Source organism: Leucoraja erinacea, chromosome 1, assembly GCF_028641065.1.
Source record: "Leucoraja erinacea ecotype New England chromosome 1, Leri_hhj_1, whole genome shotgun sequence".
NCBI classification, from domain to species: domain Eukaryota; kingdom Metazoa; phylum Chordata; class Chondrichthyes; order Rajiformes; family Rajidae; genus Leucoraja; species Leucoraja erinaceus.
This window is the reverse complement of record NC_073377.1, coordinates 1,167,643-1,181,490: the sequence shown is the minus strand read 5'-3', so window position 1 is coordinate 1,181,490 and position 13,848 is coordinate 1,167,643. Positions and strand designations below refer to the sequence as shown.

The 13,848-nt window shown below is 44.8% G+C and overlaps 1 protein-coding gene across 1 annotated transcript in view; it reads left to right on the top strand.

The window, feature by feature from the left end:
- gfra4a (GDNF family receptor alpha 4a) overlaps positions 1-6,156 on the top strand; it is a 270,519-nt gene extending 264,363 nt beyond the window's left edge. Inside the window, exon 8 of the mRNA XM_055643327.1 lies at positions 3,483-6,156. Within this exon, the coding sequence (XP_055499302.1) occupies positions 3,483-3,635 (153 nt within the window). The 3' untranslated portion in view covers positions 3,636-6,156. The remainder of the gene's footprint in view (positions 1-3,482) is intronic.
- Positions 6,157-13,848: the final 7,692 nt, after the last annotated feature.

The window sequence follows — 13,848 nt, the reverse complement described above, 5'->3', positions numbered from 1 at the left end:
CCAATCAGCAGAGAAGGTTATTGGCTGTAACCTTCCCTCCATTGATGAACTGTACACTGCAAGGGCCACGAAGTAAGCGGGCAAAATCATCTCTGACCCCTCTCACCCTGGCCACAAACTCTTTGAATCACTTCCCTCTGGAAGGCGACTCTGGATTGTCAAAGCTGCCACAGCCAGACATAAAAACAGCTTTTATCCACGAGTAGTAGCTCTACTCAACAGCCAAAAATCTGTAGCCTCATTTTGCTCTGGTATTTTATTTTATTCACATTGTGCCTTCCCTCATAATGGGAACCATTGTGGGGGGATGTTTTTATGTTTAAATTTCTTTATTACTTTTATGTCTGTATTCTTTCTTTCTGTGCTGCATTGGCAAGAAGCATTTCACTACACCTAGGTGTATGTGACCAATAAAATAACCTTTTAACCTTTGTTTAATCAATAATGTTTTATTATTAATATTTAATGCACTATGTATCATTTTTAACTGTCACTGTATGTCATGTTGTCACTTGCGGGCGGAGCACCAAAGCAAATTCCTTGTATGTGAATGCTTGGCCAATAAACTTATTCATTCATTCATTCATTCAAATGTCTAAGCAAGAGAGCCCAGGATTTCTGCATCAGTATCAGTATCAGTATCAGTATATCTTTATTGTTATTTCCTGAGTACTCACATACCCAGAGGAAACAAAAAAACGTTGCTCAACCAGTGTTGTTCAGTGTGCAGTACAAATAACAACAAGTAAATAGAAATAAAAATACATATATCGTGAACAAATTAGATTAAACACTCTACTCTCTACTAAACATCAACAGGCGTTCCGATCGACAGCTGCTGCAGTGTGTCCAGGTTGGTGGTTGGTGCGCGATACTTTGGCAGGGGGCTAAGTCCGTTTAACAGTCTTATAGCCTGCGGGAAGAAGCTGAGGAGCATCCTGCTGGTTTTGCAGCTAATGCTCCTGTACCTCTTCCCAGATGGCAGGATGGAGACTATGTGATGCGATGGGTGGTAGGGATCTTTGATGATGATGATGGCTCTGCTGATACATCTTTCCCTGTATATGTCCAGCAAGAAAGGGAGTGGAGCACCAATAATCCTGCTGGCGGTCTTCACAATCCTGTCAAGTTGGTGCCGTTCGTACGCCTTGCAGCTCCCGAACCAGGAAGTGATGCCCTGGGTTAATGTGCTCTTGACTGTCCCCCTATAAAAAATTCGTAGATGTGTAGTGGGGAGACCTGCTTTACGTAGTCTATTCACATTACAACACAGTATGATTGATATTAGGGGTGGCACCGCGGCGCAGCGGTAGAGTTGCTGCCTTACAGTGCCAGAGACACAGGTTCAATCCTGACTATGGGTGCTGTCCGTACGGAGATTGTACGTCCCCCCTGTGAATGCGTGGGTTTTCTCTGGGTGCTCCGGTTTCCTCCTACACACCAAAGACATACAGGTTTGTCGGTTAATTGGCTTTGTTAAAATTGTAAATTGCCCCTAGTGTGTAGGATAATGCTGGTGTATGGAGTGATTGCTGGTGGGCGCAGACTTGGTGGGCCGAAGGGTCTGTTTCCGCACTGTACCTTTAATGTCTAAAAGTCTATTGGACTGACCACCACCTAATCCGCTGTTATTGCCTTGACCCCATTGACTGCAAACCAAATGTAGCAACTATTATGTTGGGATGGAGCTGTAGATGCTGCTTTAAGGGGTAGGCCATTTAAGACTGAGAAGAGGAAAAATATTTTCACCCAGAGAGTCGTGAATCTGTGGAATGCACCTCCACAGAAGGCAGTGGAAGAAACTGCAGCTGCTGCTGGAAATATACACAAAATGCTGGAGTAACTCAGCGAGACAGACAGCATCACTGGAGAGAAGGAATGGGTGATGTTTTGGGCATAGTCTGAAGAAGTGTCTTGGCTCGTAGCATCACCCACTCCTTCTATCCAGAGATGCTGCCTGTCTGGCTGAGTTACTCCAGCATTTAGTGTTTATCATCTAATAAGTTACTTGGTAGGCATGGACCAGATGGGCCGAAGGGCTTGTTTCCATGCTGTATAGCTCCATGTTGTATGAAATGTTCCAGTTGTTGTGACCAATCCCTGACTAACACAGAGACTGCAATGGCCAGCGTGCATGGTCTCCCCTGATGCCCACCATAATTAGTACCTGCTTGAAAATCCTTGGCCTCCCATCAGAAAACACTCAGATTTTTGCGGCACGGTAGCGCAGCGGTAGATTTGCTGCCTTACAGCGCCAGAGAATCGGGTTCGATCCTGACTACGGGCGCTGTCTGTACGGAGTTCGTACGTTCTCCCCATAACCCGCGTGGGTTTTCTCCGAGATCTTTGTTTTCCTCCCATACTCCAAAGACGTACAGGTTTGTAGGTTAATTGGCTTGGTATAGATGGAAATTGTCCCTAGTGTGTGTAGGATCGTGTTAATGAGCAGGAATCGCTGGTCGGAGCAGACTCGGTGGGCCGAAGGGCCTCTTTCCACGCTATATCTCTAAACTAAACTAAACTAAAGTTACTGGGAATCCTCAAGAGATCCAGGAACTAATTAAACACAAGCGTAAGTGTTTCTTGGATTGGAAAGACCAGGGCCAAGATCCAGCAGAAAATCCATGGATCTTTTAGAAACATTAAATTCTTAAGGGATTGGACAGAGTAGATGCAGGAAAAATGTTCCCAATATTGGGGGGTGTTCAGAGCCAGGGGTCACAGTATAAGAATAAGGAATAGGCCATTTTGGACTGAGATGAAGACAGGCAGAGTCTGAAGAAGGGTCTCAACCTGAAACGTTGCCTATTCCTTCGTTCCATAGATGCCGCCTCACCCGCTGTTTCTCCAGCATTTTTGTCTACCTTAGCTCATTTGTTCACAAGTTCATAAATGAAAGGAGCAGAATTAGGCCATTCGGCCCATTAAGTCTACTCCACCATTCAATCATTCCCCCCCTCCTAACCCCATTCTCCTGCCTTCTCCCCATAACCCCTGACACCCGTACTAATCAAAGGAATGTTCTTTAAATCTGAGGATATGACCTCTGGTCCTAGACGCTTGTGTTCAATATGCATTCTGTTTGGTTCAATGTTTAGTTTAGTTTACTTTAGTTTAGAGATACAGCACGAAAACAGGCCCTTCAGCCCACCGAGTCCGTGACAGCCAGTGATCCCCGCACACTAACACTATCCTACACACACACTAGGGACAATTTCCATCTATACCAAGCCAATTAACCTACAAACCTCTACGCCTTTGGAGAGTAGGAGGAAAGCGAAGATCTCGGAGAAAACCCATGTAGGTCACAGGGAGAATATACAAACTCCGTGCAGACAGCACCCGTGGTCGGGAATGAACGCGGGTCTCCTGCGCTATAAGGCAGCAGCAACTCTACCGCTGTGCCGCGGAATGTTCTTTAGCTTCTCCGATTGTTTCAGGCAATGAGTGCGTTTAACCGGTGTGTTTGTTGTGTGTTTCAGGCGGCTGATGAACGGCTGCTGTGGAAGGAGTCGAGGCCGAGCCGGGCAGCCTCTGAGGCGCTGGGCCAGGCATCGGCCTCGGGCTCGGCCTGCGACCACCATCTGCTCTGGAGCCTGCCGCTCGCCGCCCTGCTCTTACCGCCGAGGATGTGAGGGAAGAGGTGAGGCAGTGGCTCCAGGCCCATCACCCCACCCCCTCCACCCACCCTGCTACCCCCCCTCCATCATCGCCCGCTCCACACTCACCCCCTCTCCGGGGTCCAGCCGGACATTTTACACCAAGGGCGCCAGAGGTTTGCCGTCGTCACCGTTGCCATCACCATCGCCGCCGCCGCCGCCTGAGGGGAAGATCACGAGGACTGACCAACGGTCGGGGGGGAAGGGGTGACGGGGGAAGGAAAAACGGACATCACATCACAGCAGGAGAAGCCAATTAACTGTGTACATTGCCTGGGGAAGCCATTTACCGACACATATTTCTGGGGGGAGGGGTGTGGGGGGGGGAAGCCATTTTGTGATGCACATTGCTGGGATATGAGGGGGACCTCCCTTCACAAATATGGCGGCACTTTGGTGGGATACGGGTTCATGGCAGCACGATGCTCGGGTACTGGGGTTACGGAGGCACGTTGCTAGGATACGGGGGTCATGCGGACAAGTTGCTAGGATAGGGGTTCATGGTGGCGCGTTGGCGGGATACGGGGAAGCACGGCGACATGTTGCTAAGATAAGGGGGTCCTCCCTTAGCAACCAATGCGGAACGTTGCCGGGATACGGGAGTCATGAATGCATCTTGCCGGGATACAGGGGTCATGGATGCACGTTGCCGGGATACAGGGGTCATGGATGCACGTTGCCGGGATACAGGGGTCATGGATGAACGTTGCCGGGATACAGGGGTCAAGGATGAACGTTGCCGGGATACAGGGGTCATGGATGAACGTTGCCGGGATACAGGGGTCATGGATGCACGTTGCCGGGATACAGGGGTCATGGATGCCCGTTGCCGGGATACAGGGGTCATGGATGCACGTTGCCGGGATACAGGGGTCATGGATGCACGTTGCCAAGATACGGGGACCTCCCTCAGCAACAAGATCGTCTCCTTAAAGCCGGGTTCCAAGTATCCATCGTCAAGCAGCAGCTGTGCCCTGGGTTTCCATTAAACAGGTTTCAAAGACAATTCATTACCAAGATCCAGTTTCTGTGCCCATAAGCTTCTGTGCCCATATTGTACTGTTCAAGGTCGGATTTCACTGATACATTTATTATAAATAGTTGTAAAGAGTAGAGAATGGATCTAACGCCTTATTACCTGAGTCTGGTTTTAAGGAACTTTTGCATTCAATGGGAGCTCAATGCATTTATTTTTAACCAGTTGTCATTTAATTCCATCTTTAAGAGTTAACAGTTAGTCCTCGCAACCACAGGAAATTTGGTGGGAGGTTGCGTTTTTTGTTTGTTCAACGCAGAGCCTTTCAAACGTCAGTGATCTTGAACAGGGACTGGTGCACACTTGGCAATTGCTTGCAAATCTTTTGTCTCCTACCTTCGGGAAGAATCCTTCCTGACTCCCATCCACGTCTTTAGTCTGGAAATGCAGCATCCCAAAGAAAGATAAATGCAAACAGGTGTAGGAGAACTCAGCATGTCAGACAGCACCTGTGGGAAGAGAAATGGCCAACGTTTCAGGTCCAGGACTCTTCAACAGAAACATTAACCGCAGATGCTGCCTTACCCACCGAACATCACTCATGTTTTCTGTGCTTGTTTCACATTTCCAGGGTGTGCATGGTTTGCGTTGGTTTCCAAAGACTGATTCTGCTCACTGTAAACATTGCCCCTGGGAATATTGATTTCTCTAACTTCAAGTAACCCCGGCATTCCCTCTCTCTCTACCCCTCCCTCACCCAAGTCGCACCAGCTTCTCGTTTACACCCAACAAACAGCCAACGATGACCGGTTTCCTTTATCAGCGTTACTTTTTTACTTATCTTTCATGCGTTGTTCTTTGTCTCTCTACATCATCGCCTATATCTCTCATTTTCCTTATCCCAAACCAGTCTGAAGAAGGGTCTCGACCTGAGACGTCACCCATTCCTTCTCTCCAGAGATGCTGCCTTTCCCACTGAGTTACTCCAGCTTTTTGTGTCTATCCCCTGGTGTTTAGGTGGGTGGGAGGAGAATTGAATAAGGGAGCTTTTGGGTATATGTGAAAGAGGGAAATGGGATTGTTCTGAGAATTGGGATACATCTGATGGGTTGCATGTGGCAGAGTGGTGCAGCGATAAGAGTTGCTGCCTTACAATAGCAATGACCTGGGTTCGATCCTGACTGCTGGTTCTGTCTGTAAGGAGTTTGTACGTTCTCTCTGTGACTGCGTGGGTTTTCTCCAGGTGCTCCAGTTTCCTCCCACACTCCAAAGAAGTACAGGTTTGTAGTTACAATTATGCAAATGTTGGTTAAGTGGGTTTGGTTAAGAAAAAAATGGTATATTGTCCCGAGTGTGTAGGATAGTGCTAGTGTATGGGGTGATCACTGGTTGGCGTGGCTGAAGGTCTGTTTTCACACTGTATGTCGAAAGTCTAAAGTAAAACGCTAAAGTCTAAAAAACGTGAAAAAAACGAAAACGTAATATAAGGGGATGCATCGCATATGCCACATATATTTATTATTTTGAATTCTTGTACATCTCCTGACTTCTTTACCTCAGTTGCCCAACATCTCATTGATCAAATGTCTCCATGTATTACACCTCCGACAGCCCTGCAGACAACTGATCCTCTCATTCTGATCTTGTGCATTGAGCTGTGGCAAACCTAACCTCACTTCCCTAGGCTTCAAGCTCTTCAATATCCCCAACAATCTCCTCCCAGGTTGGTCCTAAACCATGTCCTCCAGTTCTTTATTCCCCGACTCTGGGCAAAAGACGCTGTGCATTTAACCTCTGTCCTCCAATCCTCGATTCCCCTACTCTGGGTAAAAGACTAATTTACCCAATCTATTCCTCTCTTGATCTTATTCACCTCAATAAGATCACCCCTCATCCTCCTGCGCTCCAAGGAATAAAAGGTAGACAAAAGTGCTGGAGAAACTCAGCGGGTGCAGCATCATCTATGGAGCCTGTGTTCGTGCTATATCTCTAAACTAAACAAAATCGCAGTCAGTAGATAGGAGTAATGAATAAAAAATGAACTGGTTAAGTCTGAAGAAGTGTTTCGGCCCGAAACGTTGCCTATTTCCTTCGCTCCACAGATGCTGCTGCACCTGCTGAGTTTCTCCAGCATTTTTGTGTACCTTCGTTTTTTCCAGCATCTGCAGTTCCTTCTTAAACTCCAAGGAATGAAGTCTGAGCCTACCAAACCTCTCCGTATAGCTCTGGCCCTCAAGTCCCGCTACATTCTCGTAAATCTTCTCCGCACTCTTTCCAACTTCAAATCCTTCCAATAACTGAGTGACCAAAACTAAACGCAATACCCCAAATGTAGACTCACCAATGTCTGGTACAACTGTAACATAACATCCCAACATCTATACTCAATACCCTGACCGAAGAAGGCCAAAGTAGTGAAAGCCGTCTTGACCACCCGATCTACCTGTGGCGCCACTTTCAATGACTGTGCACCTGCTCACCTCTGCTCTGCAACACTCTCCATGGCCCTGACATTCACCATGAGGGTTCTATCTGGTTTGACTTCACATAGAAACATAGAAACATTTGACTTCACAATATGCAACACCTCACATTCCATTAAACCACTTCTCAGTCTACCTGCCAAACTGATCAAGATCTTGCTGTAATTTTTGATAACCACCTTCACTATCTACAATTCCACCCACTTTAGTGCCATCTGCAAACTTACTAATCTACATGTCTTCTACATTCTCATTCAAATTGTTGATGTAAACCCCAAACAGCAATGGGCTCAGCAGTAATCCCTGAGGCACACTAGTCACGGGCCTCCAGTCCATATAACAACCTCCCACCATCGCCCTCTGCTTCCTTCCATGGAGCCAGTTCTATGCAGTCGGCTAGCTCGCCCTGGATCCCATGCGATCTAACTTTCCCGAACAGCCCATTGTACGGTACCTTATCAAAGGCCTTGCTAAAGTCCATATAGACAACATCTATGACTTCAACCCTTGTGGTTACTTCACCACAAATCTTGGTTGATTTCTCCAGGGGCTTTGGTTTCCTCCCTCATTCCAAGGACGTGCAGGTTTGTAGATGAATTGGCTTCTGTAAATTGTCCCTAGTGTGTAGGATAGAACTAATGTACGGGTGGGTGAGTGTTGGTCAGGTGGGCGGAAGGGCTTGTTTCCAAGCTGTATCTCGAAACTAAACTAAACTAAACATTTGGTGTTCTTCCGGTACTTAATCTGTAGATAACAAAGTTACAAATGTCATTGCCAGGGCTGCAATCATCTCCTCTCTCATGCTTGACTACACCTGGTCAGGCCCTGGGGATTTATCCACCTTTAGTTTAGTTTAGAGGTACAGCGCGGAAACAGGCCCGTCGGACCACCTAGTCCGCGCCGACCAGCGATCCCGGCACATTAACACTATCCCGCCCACACACTAGGGACAATTTTACATTCATGCATTATTACCAAGTCAATTAATCTACAAACCTGTACATCTTTGGAGTGTGGGAAGAAACCGCAGATCTCGGAGAAAACTACGCAGGTCACGGGGAGAACATACAAACTCCGTACAGACAGCACCCGCAGTCAGGATCGAACCGGGTCTCCGGCGCTGTGAGGCAGCAACTCTACCGCTGCGCCACCGTGCCGACCTTGGTGTTTTTCCGGATGTCCAACATGTAGTTGAGCTCCGAGAAAATGAGCAAGTGGGCTGTGGCCACATGTCCAACTGGCCCCATGGTCCCAAGGAACATGTGACCACATATTGAACCAGCGGCTTATTCTCCTCAATCATGAGTGTTGGTTGTGGTTTCCACCATGTGACGGGGAAATGCGGAATGAATGAAAATAATTTGTTTGCTCAGGATTAAATGGAGGAAGATTGGCAAAGCAGGGAACTGCAGATGTTGGAATCTTGCCGAGAACACAAATTGCCGGAGTGACTCAGCAGCTTAGGCAGAATCTCTGGAGGATGTGCGTAGTAGTGATGTGCCAGATGCTGGCTTGTACCCAGATCTACCCCTCTGGTTTACCTCTCAGGAGGACGTGGATAGACAACATTTCCGGTCAGGCCGTGCAGGTTTGTAGGTTAATTGGCTTCTGTAAATGGTCCCTAGTGTGTATGGCAGATCTAGTGTTCGGGTGACCGTTGGTCGGCGTGGAATCAGTGGGCCGAAGGGCCTGTGTTCGTGCTGTATCTCTAAACTAAACAAAATCGCAGTCAGTAGATAGGAGTAATGAATAAAAAATGAACTCATTGATTGATACCAAATTGAGCCTTGTGTTGCTAAAATATTACAGAATGAGAAAGGCGGGGGAGGGGAAATATTGGGCTGTTAACCCTTCTAAGCAATGCCTGCTGTGAGCTCGCCCTTCAAAAGCTTGTCCAGTCAGGTCCCAGGCTGTTCAGCATTGTACCAGTTTATGAATTGTTATCAAGCATATTTTATAAAGAGTTCTTGTTGTTTCTGTACAGAGTCTTTCTAAAACCAGGCTGATATTTTTCTGAGTGTGATCGCGTTGGACGATGTAAAACGGGTCAGCGTTGATCATCGAGCTCCCCCCCTCCCCCCCCGGCTGTTCACGACAACCACCGCGCCAGGGTGGGGAGTGGAAAGGTTTAACCTCACGAGTTCGCCCACGTCAACCATTCCTTTTCATGCAGTAGCTTTTTTTTCTCTCAATGTCGGTGTTCTGATTTGGAATCTAGGTGTTCAGTTATGTGGTGTACAATGTCTCTCCTCCTCTCCCTCTCTCCCCCCCCCCCCCCCAACCCACCCCCCACCCACCCCTCCCCCCCTCCCCCCATCACCATGTAACACCATTTTGTCCAAGTAGTGTTCTTGTTATGGCAACAAGTCCTTGTTCTTAGGAAGCAATGTATGAATTATGTTTTGATCGTTATGAGTGATTTTTATTATCCATAATAAAATTTAAACAGATGTGATTTGGTTTGTTCTTTATTCACCTTGCATTCAATTTATTTTGCATTCAAACGAAACAGCCTCCCTTCTATCTTCGGTATAAAGCAACATCTGCAGTTCCTTCCTAAACCTCCCTTCTATTGATTCCATTTATATGTCACGCTGCCTCTGCAAGGCCAGCAGCATATTCAAGGACGAGTTGCACACCGGCCATTCCCTCTTCTCCCCTCTCCCATCGGGCAAATGGGACAGAAGTGTGAAAACGCACACCTCCAGATTCAGGAACAGTTTCTTCCCAGCTGTTATCAGGCAACTGAACCATCCTACCACAACCAGAGAGCAATCCAGAGCTACCATCTACCTCATTGGTGACCCTCGGACTATCTTTGATCAGACTTTACTGGCTTTACCTTGCACTAAACGTTATTCACATTGTTCCCTTTATCATGTATCTATATACACCGTGGATGGCCATTGTAATCTTGTATTGGCTTTCCGTTGACTGGTTAGTACGTAAAGAAAGCTTTTCACTGTACCTCGCTGCACGTGGCCATAAACTGCATGGACTCAACTCTATTGGATGGGCATGTGGGTATGGAGGGAGTGGGTAAGTACAGGTAGATACGCGATGGTCTAGGCCTGTTCTTGTCCTGTGCGGTTCTATTTTCTAACCAGAATGTGTATCTTGGACTGAAAATAGCATCACACCCATTAATCCATTTCTTTCCGTGGAGAAGGGTCTTGACCCGAAACTGTTAACATTGACCAAATTAAAGACAGCATAAAATGGAGGGTCCCAGCATTTGTCGGAATTGCTTAACCTTTGTCAGTGGAAATTTACAGGCTGTGGATGGCGCCGGCCAGTCTAAGCCTAGATTGATATGCAGGATGGTGAAGGACCCAGGTGTTCTTCTAAGTTCCTCCTAATTGATATAATGTATAACAATCTACAAAAGAAACTCAAATGCATCGCTTTGATTGGATCGCTGCAAAGGGGATTGTAAATAGTGTAAATAATGTTGAGAGACAGTTACCACCGCTATTTGTTGATTGGTCAAAATGCTAAGCCTTGAACTTTCTTTTGAGGGTCGTCTTGCATTGTAAGTTTCATAGGTTCCTTTATTTCAGATGGTGCAACACAGTACCTCAAGCTTCTGGGTGTTGGGTGGCTCCTCCCAGCTGCTGAACTCTGTAGGTATATCCCATGAAAAGGTGCCCTAAAAAGAAAAAGGAAAAAAAGTGCGAAATAACATAATTGATATGAAAAAACAGTATTTAAAAATACTGTGTGAAAAAAACACCTAATGGTGGAAGAAAAATTGATGTAACCTTCTGTAGGTGTAAAATTACATTAAGCTCCGTTCCCTATGAACAAGTATTATGAAAAAGAAAGAGCAGGTCAAAACTGGGTAATATATTCAAAGATAAAACAAGCAAACATGTACTATAATTAGTTCCTCTGATATCTTAAACTGAATAAGTATTAACTATTTAAATACTGTATTTAACATAGAAGACAGATATTTGGGTAAGAATCAGCTGGCTGGAAGGGGTCAACCAAGAATGTTACCTGCCACCTGTTTTACTCCCTTCCAACTTGGGTGATTCTTTGTCAGTTTGGCCTGGGCATATCTGGGAATTTGTCCACCCAAATCGATTAAACATATATTAGTATATCAATCCAATACATTTTAACTAGAGATCATAGATCTAAAGAATAAAAAAGGAATGAATCATTATTCGGTTATGATCTTGCATTTTAGATTAAGATCCATGAGTTATTACGTACAGGAGGAATTACGTTTTGTAGCTGGAATATAAGGGGTACTAATGAGCCAATTAAAAGGGGTAAGATTCTTGCCCAATTAAAATCACTCAATGCCGATTTAATATTTCTACAGGAAACACATCTGAAAGTTCAAGCTCAGACCAGGCTGAAGGCCAATTGGATCGGTCAAACATATCACTCCTCCTATCTCTCTAAATCCAGGGGTACCGCAATTATAATTCGTAAAGGCATACCATCTATCTATATATCTATAAAACTCTGTGCCTGACGACTGGCTGCCTTTCTGCCTTTTGATTCGTGCCCAATACTCGCAGATGTCCAATCGGAATGGCCGATGCTCGCAGATGTCCAATCGGAATGCCCGATACTCGCAGATGCCCAATTGGAATGGATCCTTTTACTTTCTTCCTTTGATTCACTGCCACGCCAAATCCAGACGCTCAATCTCCCAGATCTTTTCCATTTCGGTGGAGATTTCGCTTTTCTTTCTAAGTATGCCGCTCCTCATTACATTTCGTCGCCTTTAAGTACACGTTTTTAATCAAATCCTTCTCCCCCCCCCCCCCCACACACACTCATTTTGTCGCCTCCTGCTGGCCAGCGACCATAACGGCTGCTGGCGCCCGCATTTCAACCTCAAGAGACGCCATTTAATTTGGCCTTTCAAGAACGGCTTCAGTTCGAGGACCACGTCTCCCGTGGGGGCTGCGGGTAGGGAACGGCTACGGGTAGGGAACAGCTGCGTTGGGGGAGCAGACCCAACGGGTCTGCCATTGGTCTAGTTTAAACATAAAAATACCATCGCAGCCAAAGAGGGGAGGTATGTTATAGTCTCTGGAGAGATACTCTCTAACCCACTCACTATGGTAAATATTTATGCTCCTAATTTTGATAACCTCTCAATTGGATAACCTCTCAATTCTTTAATAAAATCCTGAATAAAATCTCTGAGTCCAATCGTGATAATCGGGGGAGATTTCAATTGCGTTCTGGATCAATACCTTGATAAATCTGCCCAACAAAAGAGACTTAATACAAAATCAAAATCCAGTGAACTTTTAAATACATACATAAAAAATACAAATATATCAGATGTATGGAGGATTGGAAACCCTGCCGGAAGAGAATACCACTTTTATTCATCAGTACATAAAACCTATACACGTATTGACTATTTCCTAGTGGACACAAAATTAATCCCCTTTACAACTAACCCTAAACACCATAATAATGTCATCTCTGATCATTCTCCGTTAACCTTCTCCTTAAAACTAGAAGGAAAGTTCAATAAAAAATCGTTTCGGAGGTTTAATCCTCAAATACTAAACAATCCGGATGGTTGTAAATATTTAAAACAACAGATGGAACTTTTCTATGAGACCAACGATACCACAGATATTTCACCCTCCCTATTATGGGAATCTTTTAAGGCGTTTATTAGAGGTTCTATTATTTCATACCAAGCTTTTCAAAATAAAAAAAATAGGACGGAACAATTGCAATTAGAACAGATTACACAACTTGATTTAGAAAACGCAAAAGATCCAACTATAGATAAGCACAACAAGATAGCAATATTGAAATTTAAACTAAACCAAATTTTATCTGCAAGAGCTATTAGATTTTTTCAATTTACAAAACAAGAAATTTTCGAATTAGGCGATAAGCCACAAATTTTTGGCACGTCAGCTGAAAAAAGTTGAAAAGGATCAGGCTATTCCAAAAATTAAATCAGACAACGGGGAATTGTTAATGCTGCCCAAAGACATTAATGAAAGATTTGCCTAATTTTATCAAAATTTATATACATTCAAAACATCAACAGAAAGCAGTAAACTTACAAACTTTCTGGACAACTGCAATCTCCCAACACTTAACCCGCTGGAACAAGAGGAATTAGGAGCACAGGTTTCAATCAAACAAATAGAAGAGGCAATAAATTCACTGAAGAACGGTAAAACACCGGGATCAGACGGGTTCAGTAATGAATTTTATAAAAGATTTCACTAGGTAATTTCACCACATTTACACAAGCTTTATACATATGCATTTAAAGAACAGACACTCCCAGAAACACTAGCTGAATCAACTATCACACTTATACCCAAAAAAGATAAAGATCTAGAAGACCCCAGTTCATACAGAGCAATTGCCCCGCTAAATACAGATCAGAAAATATTAGCGAAGACTTTGGCAAGAAGATTAAGCAAATACATTAATAAATTAATACATTCGGATCAAACGGGGTTCATACCCAAGAGACATTCATTTAATAATTTGAGACATCTTTTTAATATAAAGTACTCACACAAAATTGAAGAAGACATCAATTATCTCATTAGATTCAGAAAAAGCATTTGACCAGGTAGAATGGAAATACCTTTTCACAGTACTGCAAAAATTTCAGATGGGAGATAATTTTATTTCATGGCTAAAATTACTATATGATAGGTCAACTGACAGAATACTGACCAACCACATTCTTTCCCTGAAATTTCAACTATCCAGG